This window comes from Falco rusticolus, chromosome 5 (assembly GCF_015220075.1).
Source record: "Falco rusticolus isolate bFalRus1 chromosome 5, bFalRus1.pri, whole genome shotgun sequence".
Lineage (NCBI taxonomy): Eukaryota > Metazoa > Chordata > Aves > Falconiformes > Falconidae > Falco > Falco rusticolus.
The window spans coordinates 59,925,014-59,951,360 of record NC_051191.1 but is presented as its reverse complement, the minus strand read 5'-3'; the positions used below and the strand labels follow the sequence as shown (position 1 = coordinate 59,951,360).

General features: G+C 42.3%; 1 protein-coding gene across 1 annotated transcript; it reads left to right on the top strand.

Moving 5' to 3' along the window:
- The first annotated feature begins 5,984 nt into the window (after positions 1-5,984).
- On the top strand, positions 5,985-25,939 carry PWP1 (PWP1 homolog, endonuclein). The gene is made up of 15 exons (XM_037388289.1): positions 5,985-6,148; positions 6,240-6,298; positions 8,556-8,701; positions 9,132-9,217; positions 11,487-11,583; positions 13,170-13,280; positions 13,734-13,864; positions 15,161-15,234; positions 17,415-17,511; positions 18,408-18,469; positions 20,536-20,647; positions 21,667-21,757; positions 22,607-22,728; positions 23,204-23,309; positions 24,021-25,939. Exons 1-15 carry the CDS (start codon positions 6,083-6,085, stop codon positions 24,134-24,136), a joined length of 1,476 nt encoding a protein of 491 aa, XP_037244186.1. The 5' UTR covers positions 5,985-6,082; the 3' UTR covers positions 24,137-25,939.
- Positions 25,940-26,347: the final 408 nt, after the last annotated feature.

Below are 26,347 nucleotides of genomic sequence, written 5' to 3'. Positions count from 1 at the left end.
ATGGCTCTGTCAGGTGCGCTTGGGCTCAGCTGTCCAGGAGCAGAGTTTGAAAAGCAGCTCACAGGGAACCCTACAGCTGCCAGAATTTTGTAAAAGATGCAGGCCCCCTCGCCTGCCACCCCAGTATCAGGGAAAAAACAAAGCAAGCTTCACATGTAGCAAGCTGGGATGATCTGTCTCCTTTCCCAACCAGTGATACCAGAACAATTGAAAAACATTATTTCTGGGCATCCAAGTTAACTCTGCAGTGAGAAAAATAGTGAAGTTGAGCTGTAATTGTAAAAGAATCCTCTGGCTTCTCTGTAAACTCATCTATGATCTTGCTATATTCAGTTCACTTTTTTTTTTTTTCTTTGAGGCTTTTCTGGACAATATTAATGTGTAGAGACTGAGGGCTATGGCACATGTTCACTGAACTAATTAAGGTTTAGGACAGTCTTGCCCACTGCTGTGTTTTCTCCTTTCCAGGGCAGAAATGGGCAGCATACTGGGGCTCACCTAGAGGAGCCTCAGATTTTGTCCAAAAGCACTGTCAGAAGTGCTTGAGGTAGGTCTGCTGATGGAATCAGTAGACGAGGCACCTGTGTAACATAAAAAAGATCATTGTATTTCTCAGTTTGACTACTTAGAAAGTAACAATAACATTTAAACCATTCAGAAATAATAATATTATTTTTTTTAATCTGCATCGTGGCTTATACAGGCATATGCTACACTACTGTGTAGCAGCATCAGCTAAATTTTTCCATGTCAACAGAGCTTTATCTTTTCATGAACATTTCTGCAGTGAATGGATGTTTCAAAGAAAATGTTATTCCAGAGCAGCACGTGGGCTGGCTATCTCTAAGCTTTGCTATGAAGATGTGAGACTACAAGGTAAATGACATCTGAGAACCTGTGCACATATCCTTGCAGGCTGCCATAGACAGCACAGCCCTACTGCCTGGCTGTCTTCCTAGAGCTTATGAGCCCCTCTGCTCTACAAGTGCGGTGTGCAGTGTAGGAAGTTGGAGTCTCCTCCTGGTATAATGGCTATCTGAAGCAACCAATGCTGAGCAATATACTTAGACTCGGAGCAAATAAACATGTGCCACCATTGAGACAAATACTGGCACTAATGTCTCCCATCGCTCCCATGGTGCTGGAGGGGTGAGAGTCTTCAGGTGTTTTGATGTGTCCATCTGCCCTCAGGGGTGTGATGTGGCCCTACCGCACACACCTGTGCTACTTCTCCCAGCGCTTACCCAAGTGTACACTGACGCTGTGGACCTCTGGTTGGCACACCCTGGAGCTGGAGGCCGTAGCAACGTCTGGGGAGTGTACACAGACCCCACTTCCCGCCTGCTGTGAGAACAAGCATTACGGGGCAGAACTCGTATAACTTGGCCAAGTCCCAGCACATGGAGCACTGCCAGCTGTTTTTTCCCATACTCATATGTTTACTGGCTTTCCTTTACTAGTAAATCCTTGGCATGTTGGATTGTTCTATGCTTCTTTTCAACTTTCTTCATTTTCTCTGTGTAAGTTGGCCAAGAACAGCTTGCTAGATTCTTTACTGTAGTGTCCTACCTAATGCGCGTCATGGTTCTTCCTCTTCTGCATGCCTCTGTTCCTCTCAGCTCTCTACTCCTGTATCTTGGTAGACCAAAGCATTTAAAGTTATTTTTCTCTATTGGCTCTATGTGGCAAATGTGACTATTCTCCATATCCAGCCATCTTTTTTTCTGCAGCTTGCTGAGAGGGCACTGATGATATTTCTTTCCTTTCCTTTATATCAGTTCCAGCACTATCTGACAGCAATCATTGCAGGGATGATGGCATTCTCACTCCCAAGCCCTCAGCATGGATTTTGGGCGAGCAGATGCTCTGTAAGCACACGCCTCTGCTCTGATAATGCATTCACTGTATCCCAATAAGGATTTAATGCCTTTAATGAGTATCTGGTTCACATTGAGATCACACTTATGTCTAGACATAGTTAAAAGACAAGTGACAGACCTAGTTTATTCCATAAAGTTAGGCAAAGAGCACCAACACCAATACATAACGTCTGGGAGAATAAGCCTTTGTGCAAGGATGTTTTATCTTTTAAAGTGAGGAGGTTGGTGCTCTCCCAGAGAACTCCTTAAGGAGATCATAGATGAAAGAAAACCAAAGCAGCCTTGTTTCAACTACCTGAAAACTTAGCTTTATGCCGAGCTATCAGTTCAAGAGTTCTTCCCTCCAGGCTATGCTGCTGTGTGCAAACAGGGTATGTAGTCTCCCTTGACAAGATGCTGCCCTACTGAGACCTGATCTTCCTTTGGTTTCCTCCCACTATTCATGCTCTGTATTTCACTGAAACACACAGGGAATGCAAATAGAGAATCAAAAGGTAACCTTGAGGACTTGTATGGCTGCCCTTGGTGTTTCAAAGCCACTCTTAAGTACTTCTTTCTTTCTTTCCTAAGTTAGAGGATTTCTTGATGTTGTGACTTTGCTTTTAGCTGTTCAGCATCTCTGGGAATGCAACACAATATTTTGCAGCTCATTTGAGAAAACAGGTGAGTGAGATGCCATGCTAGTGTATCAATCCCTTTCCCCTCTTCTCATCTGAAGAGGTCAGCTGAACCAGCCATAAACCCACAGCATAACTTCTCCCAAAACATGTAAAATTCCCTTTGTTTTCTTGCTTACAGCCTGTATGACTTGCAGTATGAACCTTTTCATGGCCCTGTAGTACCTTCCAGCTGTCATATTAGAAATGTTCACAGTGTCTCTGACAGTTTCATGATTGAAGTGTCAGTGTCCCTGCAAAGCCTTCGGCACTGGAGCTCTTCAAGTTTTCAAATTATTGGAGAGCCTGCTGGCACCACCTGCTTCAACATTTTCCTTCAACAACCAGCTCTCTTCTCTCTTCCACCCTTACTTAGTGTGAAGAGGAATACTGTAGCTCTCTGGGCACCTTGACACAGCCCCTAAAAAAGAAGCTAGACCTTTCCCTTGAGGGAGCCATTGGCTTTTCCCACTGAGCCTGCTATTCTTGACCTGGTAAATCTACACCAGAACAAAAGTTTTCTCTGCTTAGCTAGGTAACTTAATCAGGTTGAACTTTTCTGAATGTTTATGACAACACTTTGAACAAGATACAGGCACATACTTCCTGTTGATGGGAACTATTCAGTCTCACATCTTCAGGTGAAAAGCAGTAGGTTGGGATAGGTCAAATGTGGAGCCAGAAACAGGGACAATATTTTAGTTCTTTTCACTTCAGACAGGCAGAAGTTTCTGACGCCAGAATTGGTGACTAAATTGAAACAATGAAAATCACTACTGTCAAGTCTTGCCTTACTTTGCAGAGGTCCATCTGGATAAAAAGGAACTCTGCTCCTCAGAGAATAAGATTCCAGGCACAAACCAGCTCTGGAGGAGGAATACTGCTGTGTCCAATTGATCTCCGATGACTGGGGTGGTGGGTGGGGGTGGTGAAGCCTTTAAGTTTTAGAAGCTCATCTTTAGGAAAGGCCCAAGGCCAGTCCAGAACAGGCTGTGGCATGAGAATGTTTGATGACGATTCTTCTGGTCAGAGACCTTTTATTTCTACAGGATCTGAACTCAGTCCTCACAGCCTTCCTGGGACAGCCATTCAAGTTTTTGTCTCCTGTTGCACGTATCTTTCTTCACAGCCATTTCTTCCACCTAGCAGAGATTTAGAGAGACTTCTGTCAGCTATACAGCCTAGTTCCTGATTAGAACAGCTCTTGCGGTTCGTCCCAAAATTCTTCCAATGGTTGTGTCAGGATTCCATCCAAATTAAGAAATTACCATCTGCTTTCTTCCCTAATCTTCACACCTCTGTGGCTGAATCATCTTTGGACACTGAATACCAAGAAGATTAATGTTTTGCTTTTATGACCTATGAGTCGCCCTGGCTGGTTCCTTGGGGTGAGTGGGCTGTACTGCATTAGAGCTCAGTTACTATCACCTCAGTTGTCTGCAGGGAGCTTCCTGCCTGGGGCACCACTCTTTCAACGCCATCTCTGTGATTGCCAAGGCACTGTGGAACAATAATATATTTAAGAGAATGGTCTTTCTTTTGTTAAGAAGACCCTGAGACCCAGCTCCACATTCCCAGCAAGTATATGATGAAGTATTGGAATCACCGAGCATTTATGGACTAAGTCTCAAAAGAGAAGAAAACTTATTAGTACTAACTGCAGTTCTCTAAGCTGTAATATCCATATGCACAGTTGCTACCTGTTTTCCTTCCTTCCTCCTTCCCCAAGTCTCTTTTTTGGTACTTGTGTTGCTGAGCCTCACCACAATACGCTGCTATTTTGTGATTATGTACGCTGTGGGAGACAAGGTAGAGCATGTGTGCCCCCTCTGGGTATTGCTTCAGTAAAAACAAGTCTGGCTCAAGTGTTTCTTGTGCAAACCTCCACACTGTAAATATATATACCTGCAAAAAACCCAAAAACCATCCAGGAAACACAGGCGCTGGGAAAGTAGTTGCCTTCCTCCTCTTAGCTGCGTAACACTCCCCTCTGCCTGTCATTTGGAAATAGCAACCACTTAGACAAAACTTCCCTCAGAATTTGTAGGAAGACTGACAGTCAAACTGTACCCAACTTGTGTGTGGGAGGACAAGAAGGATTGCTTGGGCACTGTAAGAGATGACCAGCAAAGCAAATAATAACAGCCCAGCAAAAAGGCAAGCATACCAAAATGCAAGACTGGTAATTATTTCGACCCCAGGTAGCACTAGGATGCCTGTGCTACAGGGCACTAGAAGGAATAGCTAGAAAAATACAGCTTTTGCCTTCATACATTTGTGTCTACATTAAGACGAAATGCAGCAAATGGCTGAAATGAACAGGGTAGTGAAGAGGTAGTAATATTTTGCTAGATATTTGTTTCTCTCTCACACCAGAACCACAGAAGAATCAGGATAAAAATAATGAAAATGCTGCAGCAGTACTATCTAGTGACATGCAGATGAAATAATGTAGCCATCCTATCTGCCTAGCTGAAGTTCAGTTCCCAGGTCCTTGAGCTTTACCACGAGAAATGCTCCTTCTCCTGACCTCAGCTTCCCATCCATCCAATTTGCAGTTATCCCCTGAATTAAGATTTCGGTGATGAAAACAGCAGTGATTTCTGCATGTAAGAGCCTACCTCCCTGTAAATTCCAGCTGACATTTTATCCATTTTCTCTGACATTCTCTGATCTTCATGCATATTCTCTGATAGTTAACTGGGTTAGGTGGTATAGGATGCTGACATCTGGGAGTGCAAAAAGCCGGGCCTCCCGTGGAGATGCCAGTCCCTCACGGCTTCCTGCAGCTCCCTCTCACCAGCGACTCCCCGCACCCGTTTCTTTTCCCAAATGTTAGGGATCAGTAACAAAAGGTTCTTCTAAACCCTCAGTTGTGGTGGATGGCTGCTGGGACGTCTCGGAGCCGAAGTGGAAGCCAACCTGGGCCGGGCAGGGCTTCCCCCGGCAGCAGGGGCAGCCGGGACCCAGGGCCGGGAGCGGGGGGCTTGAGGGACGGGCAGCACCGAGTGCCCCCCGGGCGCCCAGGGGAGCGGGGTCGCGGAACTACCGCGGGGCACCGCGCTACTGCCTGTCACCGAACGAGCCTGGCAGGCCCAGGTGGCCGCAGCGCCGCGTAAAGACGGCAGGTGTGCCGGGTGTAGCGGCTGGGGCTGCCGGAGGGACCAACCAAGCAGCCTTCCGCAAGGAGCGCCACGAACACCACAGCAACTGCTGCTGGCGGCGGCGGGTGTCCCGCCACGCTCAGTCACAAAGCGAGCGTCTGCCGCCCCTTGCCCGGGCGCGGCGGGGCGGGGCCGTGAGGGGATAACCACCGCCCGCCCGCCCGCCCCGCCCCGCCCCCGCCCCGCCCCCGCCCCTCGGGCCCCGCCCCTCCCTCCGTGCTCTCCCGGCGCTGGGTGATGACCTCACGCCGCTGTGGCTCCGCCTCTTCCTTTTTTCCCGGCGGTTGCGGGCGGAGGTGCTGTCAGCCACGTCACTCGGGGTGCGCCGGAGCCGCCGCACGTGCCGCCGCCCCGCACCGCCCGCCCGCGTGCCGCCGCCGCTATGAGCTGCCCCGTGACTTGCGCCGGCTGGGTGCGCTGCGGCGTTGCCAAGGAAACGCCGGACAAGGTGGGGGCGGGGGCCGGGGCCGGGCTGAGGGACCCCCGCTCGCCCCCGGCGCCCTCCGCCGCGCTCACCCCTCGCTGTGTCCGCCCCGCAGGTGCAGCTCGGCCAGGAGGAGCTGAACCGGCTCATCGAGGAGGCCCAGGAGCGGCTGGGGTGAGCCGGGGGGGTGAGGCGGGGCGCGGCTCCCGGGCTCTGCAGGAGGCGGGGTTGGAGCCCACCGGGCCGGGCCGCGGGCGGAGCTGGGGAGGGGAGAGCTCGGGCAGCGGCCCGGCCCGCGCTCCCAGGCGCCGGCTGAGGAGGGCCCGGCCCGGGAGGCGGCGGCGAGCAGCGGAGCGGGCCCGCGCGATCCTCCCGCAGGGACTGCGCTGGGTTTCCCTGGCGCCCCGGGAGGGTCTGTTGCCCGGAGGGTGAGGGAAGCAGCGCCGGCCGGAGCGGGCCCTGCCTGCGCCGGGGGCGCGGTGCGGCTCTCAGCCCCGCTCCGCCGGGCTGGCGGGGCGCTGCAGGCCGAGCCCGGGCCCGCCTGCAGCGCGGGGACAAGCTCAGATTGGGTTTGTCACCGCGAGTGCTGTGGAGACATGGCAAACCGAGGGGGCAATCCCAAACGGACTGCGGAAAGGCGGGTGCTGCGGGTGAGGCGTTACAGTCTGGGCGAGTCTGGAGCAGCGGTGGAGCTCAGGATGCCTTGGGACTTAATGCTCCGGCTAAAAGTTACTCAGGGGTGCAACTACGGTTCGCACGTGAAACGACACATCGTAGCTGACTGCTCATCACTGAATGCCCTTAGTTGTGTAGCTGTGTTTTCTCACTCTGCCTTTAAGAAAAAGGTAAATAAACCTATGAAAAGCATCACAGGTGTGACGGATTAGGAGATATAATCTATGGAAGACAATGAAAAAACAGCTGCTTTCTGTCTAAAAGAAGATGAGGGATTGAGGTCTTATTCCAATTTCTGGCCTTTTTCGTTTAGATCTGTTTGTAGATTTAGGATTCTAATTCTGTTTCAGCTACACAGGGTGTGTGGTTATATGTACAATTGAACAGATGCAATAGGTAGAGTAAAAGCTTTTATAGTTGTGAATATTACCCACCCAATTTCTGCTAGATGGATCTGTGACTTTTTTTTTTTAATTGCTGAACAGTGTTTTGTCCCAGAATGTGTTTTGTTCTGGTTTTTGTTTTTTAGTATTTTAAAAATAATCTTAAACTTTGGAAGATTCTTACTTTATCTGAATTTCTTAAAACAGCTGTGTTTAATGTTTCTGTTATCTGTGGTGTTGCTAGTTTCTCCTTTATGCATGTCAACTTTTGAGGTTTTGATTAGGTTCCTTTCTCTTGCAATTTCAAAAACATGGAAAGATGGGAGGTGCTGTTATGCATTCTGTTAAACTACAGGATGGAAACTTAAAGACCATCCCTAACAACCGAAGGTGTTAATGAGCTCTTCATAACATCTAGCACTTTGTAGAATTTGTTACAGTATCAGCCACCTTTTTTCATGTGCAAAAATCTCAAAACAGACTCAGATTTAGCATCTTTAATTACCTTGTTACGAGATTTTCCTTGTTTAAAAACTGGTAATGTGAAGCGTTTATTTTACTGAACAAATTACAAAAATAGGTTTCTGATACTGAATTTAGAAATCATATCTATGAGAACTGTTGTGGCTCACCATTGCCTGGGAATTTTGTTTGCAGGACAGAAAAAAAACGTGTTCAGCAGGGATGAGTTCCTGTGGAGCGTGCTCCATTGAGACATCTCAGATGTCTGTTAAGTCCTCAGCCAATGTTTAATTTATATTCCTTCTACTGAATTTTTTGCATACGGAATTGTAGCCATGAAAGTTCCAAGTTTTCTGGATGTTGCATAGCTTACCCTTTAAGAAGTAATGCACAATATGTCCCTACCTAAAGAATTTTATGTTGTTTTTTCTTCTAATATAAATATGGTAAGTATGAGGAAATAAGGTCTTAAAAGTCTTGAAGAAATGCAAGAATCATTGCATATGACAGGGCCTGTGAGTGGGGGGGAGGGGAAAAAAGGAAGGAAGGAATGAATTGGACATGAGAACGCAGAGAGGTGAGGTTGGGAGCATTGTATTCACAAAAAAGGGGTAAGAGGAATGCATTTAGACACACAGCTTAGCTCTGAAGAGCCAAATTTGTGCCAAATTTTGTCATGAAAACTTTCAAGGAGAGACTTTCTCTGGAAGCCTGAGAATAGTGGTGCCTTGTGTTTTGGGAAAAGTTAGGAAAGGAGTGAATGGATTTCCAGATTATTGACATGAAGACTTGAAACCAATATGAATAGCCAGGATTGTGTGCTGAAATCTTGTTAGTGGTCCCTTAAGCAGTTACCTGGAAGCATCCTAGATGGCTGTCATGGTTTCTCAGAGATGTGTATCTTTAAACAGGGGTAACACTGATGGTAGCGATGAAGGCCAGGTGGCAGATGACATGAATGTAGCCAGAGCTAAGTCTTCTCATAAAAATGAAGACCTGTCTGATGATGAACTGGAGGAATATGATTTGGAAAATTATGATGAAGAGGAATGCACAGGTAAGAAAAATTTAAATGTCAGATATGCAGTGTAAGTGAAGGCCTTTTCACTTCCTGTTGTACTCAAGACATTAGCGTCCTGAAACTACACAGTTTCAAATGCTGGAAATTCACCTTTTTAATGATTTGCTTGTCCCAGTTTTAGAAGTCATTTAGTCAGTGAAATAATTCAGTCCCACTCGCTGACCTAGAGCATGTGGGAAGGATTGTCGCTCCCCCTGCTGTAGTGCTGGTGAAAGCACTAAGTCTGTGAAAAGTCTGAAAGCACAAAGCAATTTAGCTTAATGAGATTCTTATGTTCATGAGCTTCATGAACTTCAGTGTTCATTTAGCTCACTCCTAATATTTTGTAATACAGGTTTTGGTACAGGAGTTTATAACTTCACCTGTCATTGAAATGCATAAAAAATGTTCTGAAATTCTCATCTAGGTGATATAAAACTTGGAGACTCTTTGGCTACTCTGGCAGTATATGGCAGTAATGAACTTGATCCTTACATTACTCTAAAAACTACAGTAAGTACTATAAAAATGTTAAATATCTTAAACAGCATGAACTTAAAAATCAGTTAAATTTTCCACACTGCCTTAGGATCTGTAAGTACTTGCAGCCCTTTTCCAAGGGTGTGCCAGATTTTTGATCAGACAGAACTCTTTCCACACACACACCCCTCTTTAAGGTTGATTTGTGCAGTCCCCTTTGTGTGGGGTTTTTTTTGTGTTTAAGTCAGATATTAAGGTGAACTGGCTCATTTAAACCGTATGCTTCTATATGTGGAGTGGTTTGTCACCTCTCTAGTAGGACACAGAAAATGCTTGAAGAAATAACAAATCTCAGGCTGCTAACCACCCAAATTAGAAAACTTCCCAGAGTGCAAGACTCTTACACCTTCCACTAGTTTGTGGAAGAAACCAAGCTGAGGTGAACTGAGGCTACATGTCATATTAGGGGTACAGCATGAAGAAGTATGTCCCTGTTAAGCATATATGCACAGCATACTGTGTAGTTGACTGTTTCTGCCTGTATTAAGTTTCCACCAGGAAACAGATGGGGAACATCTTTGCAGGAGCTGGCTTTGTAGGAGCTCCGCAGGGTATGAAGCAGTCTCTGGCTGTAGTCTAAGACAAGCTAACTGTCAGCAGTGCTGTCCTGTTATGCAGCCTGTTTGTCTTTTTCTGGTGAACAGGGATGCAGCATGCAAGACGTGAGGTAATCCTTGTGCTCTACTTAACATCGGTATTGCCATGACTAGGATAATTGGGTGCTGCTTCAGAGAAGAGATGGAGGGATTCCAAACAATGTCCCACAGTTTAGTTCAGAAGGATAGATTGCAACTAGAGTAGGTGAATTTTTGTGACCTAAGCATAAAGATTCTGAGATTTTTCTGGGTGCTGTCTCTTCTATTCCATTTTATTCTATTCTATTTTGGATTCTTTACAAAGCTAGTAATACTGAAAGAAAGGAGTAGCTGTAGCCTTCTACCGCAACATCTAGTTTGTGTGTCAGGGGACTTTGTCAAATGTGGTCTCAGACAAGGTGTTGCTGCAAGTGACTTCACATACTGTAACAAAGCTTAAGGAGGAAGGCTTATGTCTTATCTTTAAAATGAGTTCGCGTGCTATGGGCACTTTGGGGCACTGTGTTTTGTCTGTGTTCCACTGACTGGTTGATGATTTTTCTTGCTCCTGTGTACCAGTAGAGGAGAGGAATGCTTTGAGTGATTTTTATAGTCAAAGAGGTATTTGCACAGGGATTCAGAGAGAATATGAGCTGCATTTATTCTGTGTCAGAAAATCTGACACTCTTCCAGACATAGAAAAAGTGAACACCTTTTTTTCTCAGGCCTTTGTTCCTACACTCAAGTCCTTTCCTCAAATTCTGAAAGAGAGTACTTTTTAGTTCCTTCTTCAACATGCATTTTTTTGTTGTCTTTTGGTGTTTACGACTAGTACTGTAGAAGACTAAGTATTGTGCAACATTAAGTTGATTAATTCAAAGAATTGCAGGACTTGATAGAATTCCAATATTGAAAAGAAGCTTGAAGTGAATAAAAAGAAATTAAAAGCTTGCAACAAGAAGTCAAAGTCTTGTATGTTGTGTATTTGAAGGATGGTACTGTGTTTGCATAAGGCGATTGACTTTTACGTACAGTTCTTAGTTTTCCACTAACAAAAATTCCCTGAATGCCTTCCATTCCTCAGTAACAATGAAAATTAGATGAGAGGTTACATCTGTTCTGGTACAGCTGAATGCCCAGTATAGCTGTAGGCAGCACTTTTCTGGAAATATTTTCAAGAAAGTAGACAATGTTCTAATGCTCCTGGAGTTGCTTCCTGGATGTGAGGAGCAGTTACAGTATGCTTATTGTGTAAGACATTGTTACACTGTATAAATGCTTAAGGCATGAGAACACAAGGGAAATAAGCTGTGTATGTGGGCTCCTGGTGGTGATTTTCTTTTCAGCAATGGGCTGCATCATGGTAGCCTCAAAATATGATTTTGTATTTGGTAATTAAACATCTCTTTAAGTCCACCTAGGTCCACATGAGCAGTACTTCAGTCTATATAATAACATTCAATCTCCCCGTGATCGAGTTTGGTTCCTGCTTTTCTCTGTGTACTACTCTAAGATGATTTTTGGCAGATGAGCAGCAGGGTGTTGGGGTTTGAGTGTTTTCCGTTATGGTTAAAAATTATTACTGATTCAACCTTTTGAACATGTGTAGTTTTGTGCATTTATGGGCTTTGCTTAACATCCATTGTCCTCTCCTTTTTGCTGTTCAGGATCAATATGAACAGGAGGACTTTTTGATTAAGCCCAGTGACAATCTTGTCCTTTGTGGCAGAGCTGATAAAGACTACTGTAGTTTGGAGGTCCATGGTAAGTAATATCAGATTCAATCCTTACAGTGAACCTAGGGATTATGTCTTGCCTAGCGTGTTCCATATGGCTGTGTAGGAGGAGGGGGCTGGGTTTTGGAAGGTTTTTTCCTCCCCATCTTCCCTGTGTGTTTTGTCCTCTTTCCAATGTCATGGTGCTTTAGCCACTTTCCAGAACTAGAGTATTTCACGTGGAGTTACTGTTATTTAGAGGACAGTGCTTCCTTCAGGCAGTATAGCATTTCCTTTCTTTATTTCATTTCTAATGACACTTAGAAAGTACTATGGTATTTTTATTCTCTGAACATAAGATCTTTCTTCCAGTCTTACTTTCCATATCATGCAAGCTTCCTCTTGCGGTTTATTATTTTGATGTCATTTTTTTTCCCTTCAGCTTTCTCCTTGCTTCTTTAAATGGGTTTTCCGTTGCTAGGAGTCAAAGAATCAGCACCTTTATCATCTTAGTTTTAGAAGAGATGATCCTCAGTAAGGTCTAAATACTGCTTGTTCCAGGGATGGGTTTAGTTTTACTGTGTAAAAGTTTTTTTCTGTTGCAGCAAGGAGTACTGAGTGTGCTGAAGTTACAGTCTTCTTTTACAGTGGTTCTTTGAGGGAATGTTTCTGGCTACTTCTGCTATGGTACATGTTTCTGCAAGCAAAGTATTCGTTTTTAAGAAAACAGGAAGGCAGAAGTGTTTGAAAGCATCTCTTCAGATACCAGCATCTGACACTTTCTGTATCTGGAGGTGTTTACAAATTTTTTTTAACTGTGTTATTTTCTCAATATAAACTTATAAAACAGTAGCACAGGCTTCTGCAGTCTATAACATTGGGTAGCCCTGTCTTAGCTACCAAGAGTACTTAGTTAATTGAAGACTTTACTTAGTATCTGAACATCTGTCACATACACTTAAAAACGGCACAGTGATTTTGTGTGTGTGATGATGCCATGTTATTAAATAATTAATGGGGTTTTTCCACTATCCTATCAGGTTAGTAAATTCTTTTATTAGAGGGAGAAAAATAGCTGGCTAAAGGGAATGCTGTCTAGTATAGGGTTGCTTTACCAAAACTCTTCCTGTGTATCAGTTACAACCTACTAAAGGTAACTTCACCTGACTTCTTCATCTTCCTCTAATTTGAAAAATGTTTCTTTTTTACATTCATTTCCCCTTTGATTTCATCTAGAATTATTCCTTTTTTAAAAAAATGCTCATTCTGTAAAATGAGTGCCTAAACCTTCATTAATGTATCCTGATGTAGAAAGTGGTGGATACAGAGCATCTATTTTGAAGTGATCTTACGAAGTAATGTAATATGCTAGGAATAAAGTATCTAAGCTTTGCTGAGCTTGTCACTTCTTCATCGAAAGTACACAGGAGAATGTTTTGTGTAATTCTGTGAGGTGTAGCATTAGTACTTGGAGTCTCTGGCTTCTACACTAAAGCTCTGAACACACTGTGAATTTACATTCTACATCTTGACAGCTTAGTGTTTGCCACATCTGCCTTTTGCAGAAGTGAACTGTTCATAGTTGCTTGCTTTTCCTCTTCACTGATATCTTGTATATCTTTAATTCTTTTATAGTTTATAATCATGAAGAGAACTCATTTTATGTACATCATGATATTATCTTGCCTGCTTACCCTCTATGTCTGGAGTGGTTGAATTTTGATCCTAGTCCTGATGAATCGCAAGGTAAGTTGCAAAGGATACTGTACATGTCCAGTTAAATAATTTTTACTTGAAAAGTACATAAATGTAATTTTGTCACTGAATAATTTCCTCCAGTAGTACAAACAGAAATAAACCCAAGATATTAAGATGGAAAAACTGAATATCAGGTGTTTTGGTTTGGTGTTACAGTTACCTTAGTGATGCTGCTATAACAAGTTATGTGACTAAAACACTGGTTTTATTACAAATAAAATAGCAGACCAGAGCAAGCTCTGCTATAATTTGCTTTATTTTCCATTTGCAAATGAAAGGTTGCTTTTGTTCAAAGTAATTATGGCCTGTGCCAAATATGTTCAAATAGAAGATTCTGGCACGTAAGTATAAGTTTTACTTAAAGAAATAAGCAACAGCTGGAATGCCAGATATGCTGTTTTGTAACTCTAAATGTGGATGCATTTGGGTTTCTGCTTGTAGGAAATTATGTTGCAGTGGGTAACATGACCCCAGTTATTGACATTTGGGACCTTGATATAGTAGAATCCTTAGAACCAGTCTTTTCTCTTGGAGGCGAGAAAGAGAAAAAGAAGAAAAAGAAAGGAAAGAAAGTAAGTATTTCAAAATGGTTTGTATCTGGTTGGATGCAGGAAACCTAGAGCAAGGATAATGTTGTTATTACTTTTTCTCCTACAATGAAAAAATCGTGGATAATCTGGTTTAATTCTGTATGTCATGTTGAAAGATGGTGTTTAGACAGGTTACAGAAGATAATGTCATGGTTGTCTGCAACAGGCTAAAACTGGTATTTTCCTGTGACTCAAAGTTGAAAAGATGTTGAGCAATAAAGGACAAGGTTAACACTACTAAAATTCATTTATTCAGGATTCATCTTGTTAGCTTTATGTGTTTAAAATTTAAACACATTTTAAGATAGCCATTGAGATAGTCTAAGGAGAATGTGTAGCGACACACACACAGAGCATGGCTGAGTTTCTTTTACGGGACTGCAGAGAAAATCCTAACTACCAAAGAGGAAGACTGAGTTTTAGACTGTATGCTAAGTTATGTGAGATGAATCTGACTCTTATTGTATGCCTGAATATGTTGTTAAAATCTGTCCAAATTCTTTGGTATGTAAAACAAACACGGAAGATAACATCACTTACATTTTCTAGATTTTTGGTATAGTAGATGCTTCAGGAAGTGCTTGAACACTCCCTAGAGTAAACAGGGAAGGTGAACACTAGGTATGTAGATAATCTTGGTTTCCCAAATGAAGCAGTACTGCAGCGTTAGTCAGCTGAAGAACCACTGTGTAATTGTGAAGGGGACTTAGTTCTTGAGCTCTTGGACTTTCTGGTTTTAAAAACAATAGAAAAAGTATCTTTGAAAGGGGAATTTGATCTGTGAAACTTGCTTCTGAAAATCACCGAGTTACCAGAATTGCTGTTGAATATAGTGTTCATAAATGTTACCTCAATTTGAAATACTGATTGTTCTCTGTATGGATATTTAAAGCTTGGAATCAAGAGCAGAAGAGGAACAAGGTGGCTTATGGGTGGTTTCCAATTGCTGTCCCAGTAAACTTGGAAGCTTAACCCTTTTAAATTTAGGAGCTGCACATTAGCTGGACACAATAGAATTCCTTTCACCAGCCTGAAGGGAATAACCAGTTCTGTGAACGACCAGCAGCTGTGAACAGAGCAATCTGACCTCTGGGGTAAGAGGTGAGGTGCAGGAACTGCAAAGACAGTGTCAAAAGCCTTGTTGCAGCAAGTGAGAATAAATTAAAATATGAAGTTGCTGATAAAGGCATTAAGGAATGGATACTAACATGTTGTAATGCTTGATTTCCACTGAAGCTGTAATTCAAAAGTCTCTTTATGTTGTGTCTGCATACACAGAGTTTATCTTCAGAAGGGACAGTGAAAGGACATACTGATGCTGTGCTTGATCTTTCGTGGAATAAACAAAGCAGGTAAAGGAATACATTAATAACAATGGATGGTTACAAATTCACATACTTAATCAAGCACACATTTTTCACACAAATCCAGAATCTTATGTAGGATAACATTGAACTTGAAAGCAGTGCTGAAATGAATCAATTCTCAAAAACACACATTCCCCCCAGCCACTTTTTTTTTTTTAATTAGAAGTCTTGATTATCTTTTTTTTTAAAAAAAAAACTGTATATTGCTGCAATCACTTTTTATTTGCACGTTGTCCAGGGCTAAGGTGAGTCAAAGCCATTTGATATATCGGCTACTTTAAGTCAGATGCACAAATTGGAGAAGCAGAAGGGCTGCCCTCATCTGCCAATAACCTAAAACCATTTCAACAGATAGAAGTAGATTTATAGAAGGAAGTCCTTGCTGTGCTGGATTTTTTTCCTCTGGCTTTTGCCCCAGAGCTGTGAACAGAAAAAAGAGTGTAAGAGCCCTAATAGCACAGTTACAGAAATGCCTGTGACCTTTGGGTTATCCTAGGCAGAGAGCATTCCCTGCTGCCTGAACGAACGAGCAATGAAGTGCTGCTGTTGAAGAAACACAGAGCTGGCCTATCTTGGGGGAGAGGTCAAGGACAGTGTGCTGACTGAAGTAAAGGTGCTGCTGGTTTTTTATTGCTTAGGTGATGGTTAGCAGTTCAGCTCTTAACTGAGGAAGGTTCCTCAGCATGGGCCTTGAAACTTCCAGTCAGACACAGGCTGATTTTTTTTTTTCCATATTTTTTTTTCCTGCTGTCATAAATATCTCTGAAAATACATGTAGTCAACTCCGCATACTCCTGATGAGCAGGTGTAAGCCTTCACTTGTAATGCTTTATTATCTAGATACTGAAGAAAGTAACACACTCATAGACATGCAGTAAATAATAAAATTGCTTAGGTTGGAAAACAAAATTGCACTCTTAATTTACAGTGCACAGTCTATTGTTCTTAAATTAAACGCATATGCACAGTGTGGTAGTGATCATTCCATCAGTCTTACAAAAGAGTAGCTTTCATGTACCTAGAAATGGTTGTCTGGGGATAACATAAGAGACAAGTCACAAAAATTACAGCTACAGTAGTTAGGTGTCTGGAATGCATAATTCTGTAATGTGCTGAGTTTTGAACTCACTGATACTGGTAGATCTTTCAGGAAACAAAAACAGTTTTGAAAAGGGAAGCTTATGAGCAAAGCAAGGAACTCCTTGGAGCAGCTTATATTTAAATGTTCTTTGGGTGGGGCGTTCTTTAAGCAAGACGTGCTGTGACAGCTCTCTAAATAAACGTTCTGCCTGTAGGTCATAATGATGTTACTGTAAAATGTTGTCACAGCCTTCACTGTCCATTTTCTTAACTTTCTCTTGTAACGTTGTTTAGGAGAACAGTGTTTCCGAGAGACTGTTAGCTCTTTCAGTCAGAAACACTTGGTTAATATAAAAAGAAAAAGGTGAGCAGGGAGCAGTTTCAATCCGAAACAGTATGTTGTGGTAATAGATCTGTTTTTAAGAGCAATGGTAGCAGTCGTACTGTGTATTTGACAGGCCTTTGGGAATGTTTTGAGTTGTTTCTGATTAAACTTGTAAACTGTGTGTTTATTGCTCTTAACACAATTGGTCAAATTTAAGTTGAAATGTGGGTCTGTAAACTGAAATGTTAGTGGTTCATTTCAGTATTCTGTGAAGGGTATAAAGTGTTAGGGCTTCAGTAGTTACATAAACACTCAGATATTAGAGAGCAAACTATTTTAAAATCGGGCTCTTGGCTGTATGCATATGGAAACAGAACTAAGTTGCATAGGTGATGTTTAAAAATACTATTGTAATGTCAAAGGAAAAGAAGCATTTAAAAGCCTTTCTTGCTTCATTTTGTTCAAGAAATCTTCCAGTAAATGATATTTTAAGTGATTTTTGGGGGCAGGAATACAAGCAAAATTGCCAATGTTGTTAAGTGTTGTACTAATATAATGCAATAAAGTCTGCTTGTAGTCTTTATTTGTAACTCGGAATTACCTTCAGGGAGCATAGTCTATCAACCAGAGTGTGCTTGATCTCAGTTGATCTCAGGATCAGGTTCTGTATGTATTTTTGATTTTTGACCTTTTTTTTTTTTTTTTTTTATCTCTATAAAGATTTTTTCAAAGTTTGGTGGTTTTTTTTATCCATTATCAGGAACGTTTTAGCAAGTGCATCTGCTGACAATACTGTCATTTTGTGGGATATGTCTATGGGTAAGCCAGCAGCCAACCTGATGCTACATACAGACAAGGTGTGTAATAATTGTTATATTTTTTCCACTGTAAAATATAGAGGGGAAAAAAACTGCATTTTCCATTAGCTGTTTGGTAGTGAACCCTTAGAACAACAATTTGTAATTTTCAGACAACTGTGCAGAATTCTTTAAATTTCTGACTTGGTTGCTTTTGCAAACAACACTGTATTTGCTTTTTAAAATGTTATTTAACTTGTCCTTTAGAAAGTTTGTGAAGATTGACAGCAGTTTTAAAAATGTCTTTTGTGCGGAAGCCCTGGTGGTTGGGAATCTAATAGTGCTGGTATAAGCTACAAAAAATAGATCTCTGAGCACAGGTCAAACTGTAACTCCCTCTTAAGGAAACAATGAGTGTCAGTTACAGTTTGTTCTAGGTAAGAAAGGTTTAAAATAAATGATACTAAAATACCATAGTGATGGGTACTTCAGAAATGCATTAATCTCTTAGTAATTAAAATGTGAAATTAGTTATTAATAGCTATAACCTTACTTTGCTGTTAACAAGGTCGCTGCCCTTGGCAAACTCCTGATTTTCATTTTTTGCTAACCACCTGCATTTTTCCCCAAATTGGAAGCAGCTATTCTTTTACTTCCTCCAGCTTTTTTTTTTAATATATAGGGCAGAAAGGGGGCACATGGTTCTGTTCAGTTAAATTATATTGGAAAATACTTTGTTTCCACTGGGTGTGGGTGTTAGAAATAAAAATAATGTACATCTCTTGCACTGTTTTATGCAAAATCTGAGTATAACAAGCTTAATAGGAGAGGGTTTTGGAGGGACATGTGCTGGTTTTGGGGAGGGGGGTTGTGCTTTGTTTGGGCAAAGAAAGTTCCTGTATATGTGTGTTATATCGCAGTGCTTATTATTTTAAATAAAATCTTCTGTTCTCTAGGTGCAGACACTGCAATTTCATCCATTTGAAACTCAGACCCTTATTTCTGGATCTTACGATAAGTATGTCAGGGTAATGTTTTCAAATGTTACATGTAAGAAGGGTATTAGTATTGAATTAAGCCCATTAAGTTGCCTCATGGTTTGGGGTTTTTTTTCCTTTGCTTGTAACTATGCCAAATTTGAGTAATGCTATTATTTTTGTCCAGTAAGGTAGCCAGGTTTGTATGTGGCCAAAATGTCATTTTCCTTACCTCTTTCTCAGGACTAGTCAAATCCTTTAACCATCTGGACTGACATTTTCTGTGCCAGTTGTCTGCTCCAAACTGAATTTATTTCTTAATTTGTCCTTATGGCATTTTCTGCACTGGGAATGTATCACTGCTCGTTCCTGTGAAAACTCGTCCAGGTTCTGCCAAACTGTAAGACCAGAGTGAGGACATGAGGGACTTTTGAAATCCCAGTTGGCTCCCTACAGCTTCTGTGGGTAGGCATGCCACAGCCAGCGTTTTAGCGTGGAGCCTGGAGGTGCTGTGACATCCTTTGTATCTGCATGGTTGGAGCAGCTCTGTAACTGCCAGTTCTTACGAGCCCTGCCAGCCACAAAACTTCCCCTCTGTTCTCCCATCTCATAGGAGTAGCTGTTTAATTTTGTTCTGTAACAATGATTTTCTTTTATCATTATTTTTTTTAATCCTACTTTTAAGACTTTGTCTTTATGTTAAAATATTTATAGACTTGCCAATCTTTAGCCAAGCCTTTATGTCCTCTGGCTTCTGTTATGCTCTTGCTACATCTGCTTAAGTGAAAGTGTTGGAGAAAAACCTTTTATTGTTGTTAGGAACAAGCTTTTGTCTACTTCCCTCCCCCTTGATTCCTTCAGTAAAAAAAGGAAAAAAAGTCCAAACACTGAGACCAGCTGCTCGATCCCATTTTAGCTACCCCTTTGATGCAGTTGGCCTTCTTGGCTACCTGGGCACACTGCTGGCTCATGCTCAGCCAGCTCTCAGCCAGCACCCCCAGGCCCTTTCCCACCAGGCAGCTTTGCCGTCGCTCTGCCCCCAGCCTGTAGCGCTGTGTGAGGTGGTTGTGACCCAAGTGCAGGACCCGGCACTGAGCCTTGCTGAACCTCACACAACTGGCCTTGGCCCATTGGTCCAGCCTGTCCAGAGCCCTCCTGTCCTCAAGGAGATCGTGAAGCAGATCAACACTCCTCCCTAACTTGGTGTCATCTGCAAACTTACTGAGGGTGCACTCAATCCCCTCATCCAGATGGTCAATAAAGACATTAAACAGAACTGGCCCCAGTACTGAGCCCTGGGGAACACCACTTGTGACCGGACACCAACAGGATTCATTCACCACCACTCTTGGGGCTCAGCCATCCATCCAGCTTTTAACCCAGCATAGAGTACACCCATCCCAGACATGAGCAACCACTTTCTCCAGGAGAATGCTGTGGGAGATAGTGTCAAAAGCTTTACTAAGGTCCACAGCCTTTCCCTCATTCACTAGGCAGGTCATCTCGTCATAGAAGATTTTGCATCATTTTGCATCCATGAGTGTTTTGGATTGGGGCAGATTCTGCCACCACTGGGCTGAGCGTGTGCCTGTAAATACCACAGGACCCACTAACTCCCGTCTGCTCTTTATCTTTTTTGGAGTAGCATTTCCTTAAGTACTTATAAAGATTGTGATTTTTTTTTTCCTTAAATCATATTTGAAAATGTTTTTATGTGTATAACATTGATTTCGTAATTAGTGCATTGTTTTTGAACAGTCATTACTTGACTTTACTGAAGTCTTTGTAATTAAGTGGTATATTTTCATAAATATTGTCTCCTATTAAGCATCTTGTGTATTGAGTAAATTCAGGCTCTGTTTGCTAAGTTTCAATAGAACGTCTGTCACCAAGATGAAACTTTGAAGCATATGGGAAGAGCTTGTGCTTATCTGAGAAATTTTCATCTGTTACTAGAGTTGGAAAATTAAATAGTGAAGTTGTTTCCATTTTGATTTTTGAATTGTAGTTTACATGGACTTTCTATAGATGTCAGTGGTAAAACAAACTTCATAAAGTGTTCTGCCCTGATTATTTTTTTTTTCATTTCCTATCTTTTTTCCCCTAGATCAGCTGTGCTGTATGATTGCAGAAACCCACAAGATAACCATAGAGTGTGGCGATTTAGTGGTCAGGTTGAAAGAGTAACCTGGAATCAATTTTCACCTTGTAATTTCTTAGTGAGTATATGCTCTTCTGTTCTTGGTCTGTTGACTGTTGCCATTTCATTTAACCTGTATTTTGTGTTCAGGATGTTTCTGAATTATATAACAGAGCTGATGGACAGTTGGACTGTTGGTGTTGCTTGTTTTAGAAATGCAGTGTGTGGGAGGGTGGTTTTAGGTAGTTTGTCCAACAAGCATATCAAGACCCAGCTACTTACTTGTATCTTTATTATGACAGTAGAAAGCAATTGATGCTGATGCTTTTTCACTCCAGAGGTGGCATCTTTGCCATGTTGTTACAGTGTTCAGTGACTGGGATATGTTTGCCTTTGTGTAGTTGCTGTTGTGTTTCATGTAATGAGGCAGTTGGGGCTAAGAAGTAGCTAATTGGAACTAGGATCATGAATATTAGTTCTGTGTTTTAAATCGGCGGTAGAGGGCACTGTCCTCCTGGCTGGTATAGAGTAAAAAGACCTTAGTTTTGTCGAGATTTCTACAATAAAACTTTTAAACACAATTCAAAACCAAATCTTTACTATTTTCTCAATTTCTCTTTAGCTCTCTGGTGCTTTGTGTATACAGCCATTAAGAACACTTGCTCAGTTCTGTTGGGTTTGTGAGGTAGAACTCTCTTGGTATAATCACATGCAGATTTGCACAGGGCCTTTATGTAGCCACAAGATGGCTACATAAACATTGAACTGACAGTTAGGAGGCTGAAGGCTCTGTATTTCATTGCCTAGCGTGAGCCAAGCTTAGTAGTGCAACCATCTTCAAAATACAATTTTAAGGAATTTGTCTAGGAGTAAGACTTACACGTAAGTCAGTGCAGCATAGTTTAGGTGCACAGAATGGCTCAGGTACCAGCTGGATGGAGCCTGACTTCGGGGACGCAGACCTGTGTACACTTGTGTAACGTGCCCTGCCAAGTAGTGTGGAGTCTGCCTTGGATCACTAGGGGGTGGGTATTGTTTCATAGGAGCTTTTTTCCAAATTAGTGATTACGGCTGTTTGTTTTGAAAATGTTTCCTTAGGCAAGCACAGAGGATGGCTTTGTGTACTGTCTGGATGCTCGTTCTGATAAGCCACTGTTTACACTGAAAGCTCACGATGAAGAGGTGTCAGGTAAATTGTGTGTGTTGTGTTTGTCCCCAGCGGCGAGGCACATCTGGAAGATGTCTAACTGATATGACTGAGGCAGTAGTGATTCCTTGCTTGACAAGTAAAAGTTGTGCATACTAATCATGGGGAGCTGGCACGTGAAACAGATCTCTGCTGAGAAGCCATTGTAAGCAAAATATTTTAACAACAGTGACCTTTTCTCAGTGAGTGTCATGAATAGGCATCTCAATACAGATCTATTCACTTGGGACACACTCCCTGTGATTTTTGGGTGAGAAGGAACAAAAACTATGGAATCTGGTCCAGGACTGTGAACTAGAATATTTACCTCCTCTGTCCATAATTGTTTTATGATTCACTCTGGAGATGATTTAGGTGTGGCACACAGGAAGGTTTTCACACTGCCTCTTTCAGGCTATTTAAGTATTTGATCAGTGTAGGAGCTTCCAAAAAGCAACCTGAAGCACCTGATTAGGTGCCTAAAATGAGACTATATGAATATGCCCCATCATGTTGGATAGCAAAAGAGATGGTCTTTGGCAAATAAATGAAAAAAACCTACGTAGGGAAGCCAGATTAAGTGATGTAAGAAGTAGAACAATAGCATCTTTGCACTGTTACTGTTATTGGACTGAGAGACAAAACAGGCCTGCATGAAGGCAGTTTGCTCTTGCTACAGGGAGCAGAGGCAGCAGGAAACTTTCATTAACGTTTTGTTCCTTTGTGCCGGAACAGAGTTCAACGTGAGGAGAATATTGGGTTTGTTCTCACAACTTCACTTCAAACTGTATCCTCATTTCTGAAATAGTGATTAGCTGGTGCTCTCACACTGCTGTACTTTTAATCTTCTAGGGCTACAACTAAGCAGTCAGATCAAAGGGTGCCTTGTGACATCATCTGCTGACAAATACGTGAAAATTTGGGATATCCTGGGAAACAGACCAAGTTTAATCCATTCCAGGGATATGAAAATGGTAGAGTAAAATTAATTTCTCGATTCCGGGAAGGTTTGTATATAAACTATGTCTGCTTATTCTTTTTTGTCTAGCTTGAATCTTGCTTTACCTAATGCAACATCTTTTAGGAAAAAAAAAAAATCACATCTGTGTATTCTGGGTAAATCATTCTCATTACAGTGCAATATTCAGTTCAGTATTCAATTCAGTAATTGGCAGACTGCTTCAAAGCCTCAGACCTGAATACCAGATACAAAGTTTTGAGTAGAACTATAGGTGCTCCGGTGTGCATCTGCCAGTTTCAAGACAAAGATGTGATTTACTGTTTGCAATTAGCAACTCTTGACTTAAATTTTCTGTACTGCAAAGTGAGTTTCAGGAATCTTAAGAGAGAGCTTACATTTGTTAAAACTGGGTGGAAGTATTTTCAGATGACATTCATTTTAGGATGATATCTTAAAAAAAATATATATCCTCTTTCCTCCTCCCCCAGGGTGTTCTCTTCTGTGCAGCTTGCTGCCCTGACTTTCCGTTTGTTTTTGCCTTTGGAGGAGAGCGAGAAGGGCTGCGCGTTTGGGACATAAGCAAGATTTCTGCAGGTAACATCGTTGTGGTTCTCCCCTTGCCCCCAGTAATGTATTATGGCTCTGAGAGAAACTGTAGGGTAGTGTGTTTAAATACCCCAAGACTACATGTTTTCATGTTTTCAGTTTCAAAAAATGTGGGGTTTTTTCTAACTTGGAGAACTGCTTGCCACATTATTTTCTTGTAGCTGAAGTGTAACACACGATTTCTTATAATAATGAATTTTACTTTTTTTCTTAATGTTTATTCCTGGTGCAACCAAGTGTCACATTCTTTGAGTACCTGTAGGCATAAAAGTGAGGACCAATTTGGATTGGTTGTTATAGCAACATGTAACTAAATGGCATGACTTTTTGGAGAAGGCTTTTAAGAGCTTGGTGGAAACCAGAGAGACTAAAACCAGAAATAAATTATTTAAACTGGATGTTTTGCTCTACAAAACTCATCTATTTCACAGTACTGAGGTACAGGAATTATGCACAGGGCAACATCTAGAGATGCTCTGGGGGAGAAGTAACAGGACTTGAAATTTGAAGTATCATATGCGGGAGATTTGTTCTGACATTTAAGCTTCAACTTCCTACTTGGGGTAAGGGAAAAAGCTTTGAAACTGCACCAGGTTAGGATTTCCATTCCATGCTGCGAGCCATGCTGTCTGTACCTGCTGTGCTCCTCTTGTCTCTGGGACAGGAGTGACATGTAAGCGATCCCTATCTGTGTTGCAGTGAATGAAGTTTTTGGAAACAGAGAGAGACTTGTCCTGGCTACTGCTAACTCTGCGGCTTGCGGTACCGTGGCCAGCAGTAGCAGCAATGATGTGGAGACAGCAATGGAATCATGATGGACCAAACATCAGAAAATCAAAGTAACAAATGGGACTACGAAGAATGTGTATTCTACAGCTCCCCGTTTGGTGAGAGTCCATAGAAATTACTCTATAGTGCAGGGGTCTTCAAACTACGGCCCCCCAGGGTCCTCAATCCAGCCCCCGGTATTTACAGATCCACCCCCCACCCCACCCCGCCGGGGGCTGGGGGGGTGTGTGGAAACCAAGCAGCCGCAGATGACTGCCTGCCACTGCATCCATGCGCCGGTCCCCTGGTTAAAAAGTTTGAGGACCCCTGCTATAGTGTCTTGCAGTCTACAGGGTTCTTCATCTCAGACAAAGAAACATGGTGACGTGGTTAAGCTTTAAATCTGCAGTTCTAAGCTTCTGCCTCTACTACCGGCTTTGAAAGATTAAATCATTTGCCTTTGCCCAAGATGATGATCCTTGAAAGAGGGGCTACTATGTGTAAAGTTGATCTATACAATGAAATGGTTACTAGAAAAGCATTCTGCTGCTGCCAGGGGTTTGTTGGATACTGCAAAGAATGTAAATACCTTCTGAGGGCGTAAGGAAAAATATTTCATACAACAGCTGAGTAATAAATAAACAAAAGCAGAATGAAATGACAAGTGTAAATAGATAATTTATCGTTAATTTGAGGCTAGATTTACAGATTTCTAATAGAGATTTTTAAATTCCTTCTGTGTAACTTTTTAAAGTCTCAAGACTATTTTTGGGGGAGTAAGTTGGAGTCGCTGAGTAGAATCTTGAAATGTATTTGTAACACCTCAGTTCACCAATATCCAACTAGAAATAGCCCAGCTCTTGTCCCATGAAGATCAAGGGTTTCTTTTCCCTGATTTTACCGCACCTGAAGGTTATTGGTGTTGCATGTGTACCGGGGTTTTCTTCAAGCTCCAAATAGAAGAGGTATGAAGAGAATATGAACTGAAATAAGGAGCTACTACTCAGAAGAGGATCAGAGGCGGTCAGGACACAAAGAGGGTAGAGATCTCAGTGGGTCACTGTCACTGGTGAAAGCTGTCAGTATTACATACTCATGTTCTTACTCCTCCCAGGCATTTCTGTTTGAAACCTGAAGGCACAGAGGAACATTTTGAGTATCAGCCTAACCACTGACTTAAGCACTTCAGTTAAAGCCCCAAGAACCTAATGAAGGCACGGGACTCGGGCAGTTTCCTTACATTTAAAATGAACACCCAGGTGCCTTACCCTGGGCCAAAGATTAAATGATAATCATACCCTCCTGGGAAGTGCTTCCCTCTCTGTGTGGGGTGTCTGCTAAAGCGCTGCTGCTGCTGTGAAAGTGCCCTGGATTTAAAGGAACTGGTATCAAAGCAGCTGTAGTGTTGGTGCATGTAGTTGACAGTATCTTACTTCCTTACTTACGCTGCTTTCCACCCTCGTTCACCAGAACTCATTCTGGTGAAAATTAAAGCAGATAAATTGTATCAGTACAAACTGCAGATGGGGAAAAGGCAGGGCTGTAGGTTTCCTTAACCTGGAGGGATGGGAAGTGGCTACTTCTGAATCGGGCTCAGCTGTTTCTAGTCTGGTGACAGGCCTTCAGCATGGCTCTGCAGGAACCAAGAGTATTCTGGATGTGGTGGGATTCCTGCCTCAATCCTTTCTCTTCCCAGCAGCAGTGAACAATGTGTGGACAACAAATGAACAACTAATTTTGTGAAGTTTAAGAAGGTAAAAGCACCAGAATCAACTCTGTTCAAGTGCTCTCCACTGACAAGTTTTTCAAAGCTCTTTCATTTGAAATAAATGCTTTTGTGTTAAGCTCTTTGAGCGTAGTAATTTGTTATCTCTGCCTCCGGTATTAATTAGCACTGTAGCTCTAGAAGTTGCTTTTTGTTTTAGGAAGAAACTGCATTACTGCAAGCAACGCATCTTTTCCTTGACTAGACGGGATCCCTCAAACCGTCTTTCTGGGGCTTCTTATTCACATACTGATCTCAGAAGGCAAGCACTCTGCCTTTTCAGGTTTGAAGAACCCAGGGAGTGCTCTAGGAATTTCAGCGTACAGGGAGAGGTACAGCTGAACTCAGGCAGTTTAGGGCAAGAACTGGAGCTTGTTTCACAAGAGCTTTCACCTACCTTGTCAGAGGACAGAGCTCAGCTGACTCTTCTTTTGCAGCACAGCCAGAGCCATGCAGCAAATCTTGATGGTTTGAAGACTGGTTCTTAGCTGCA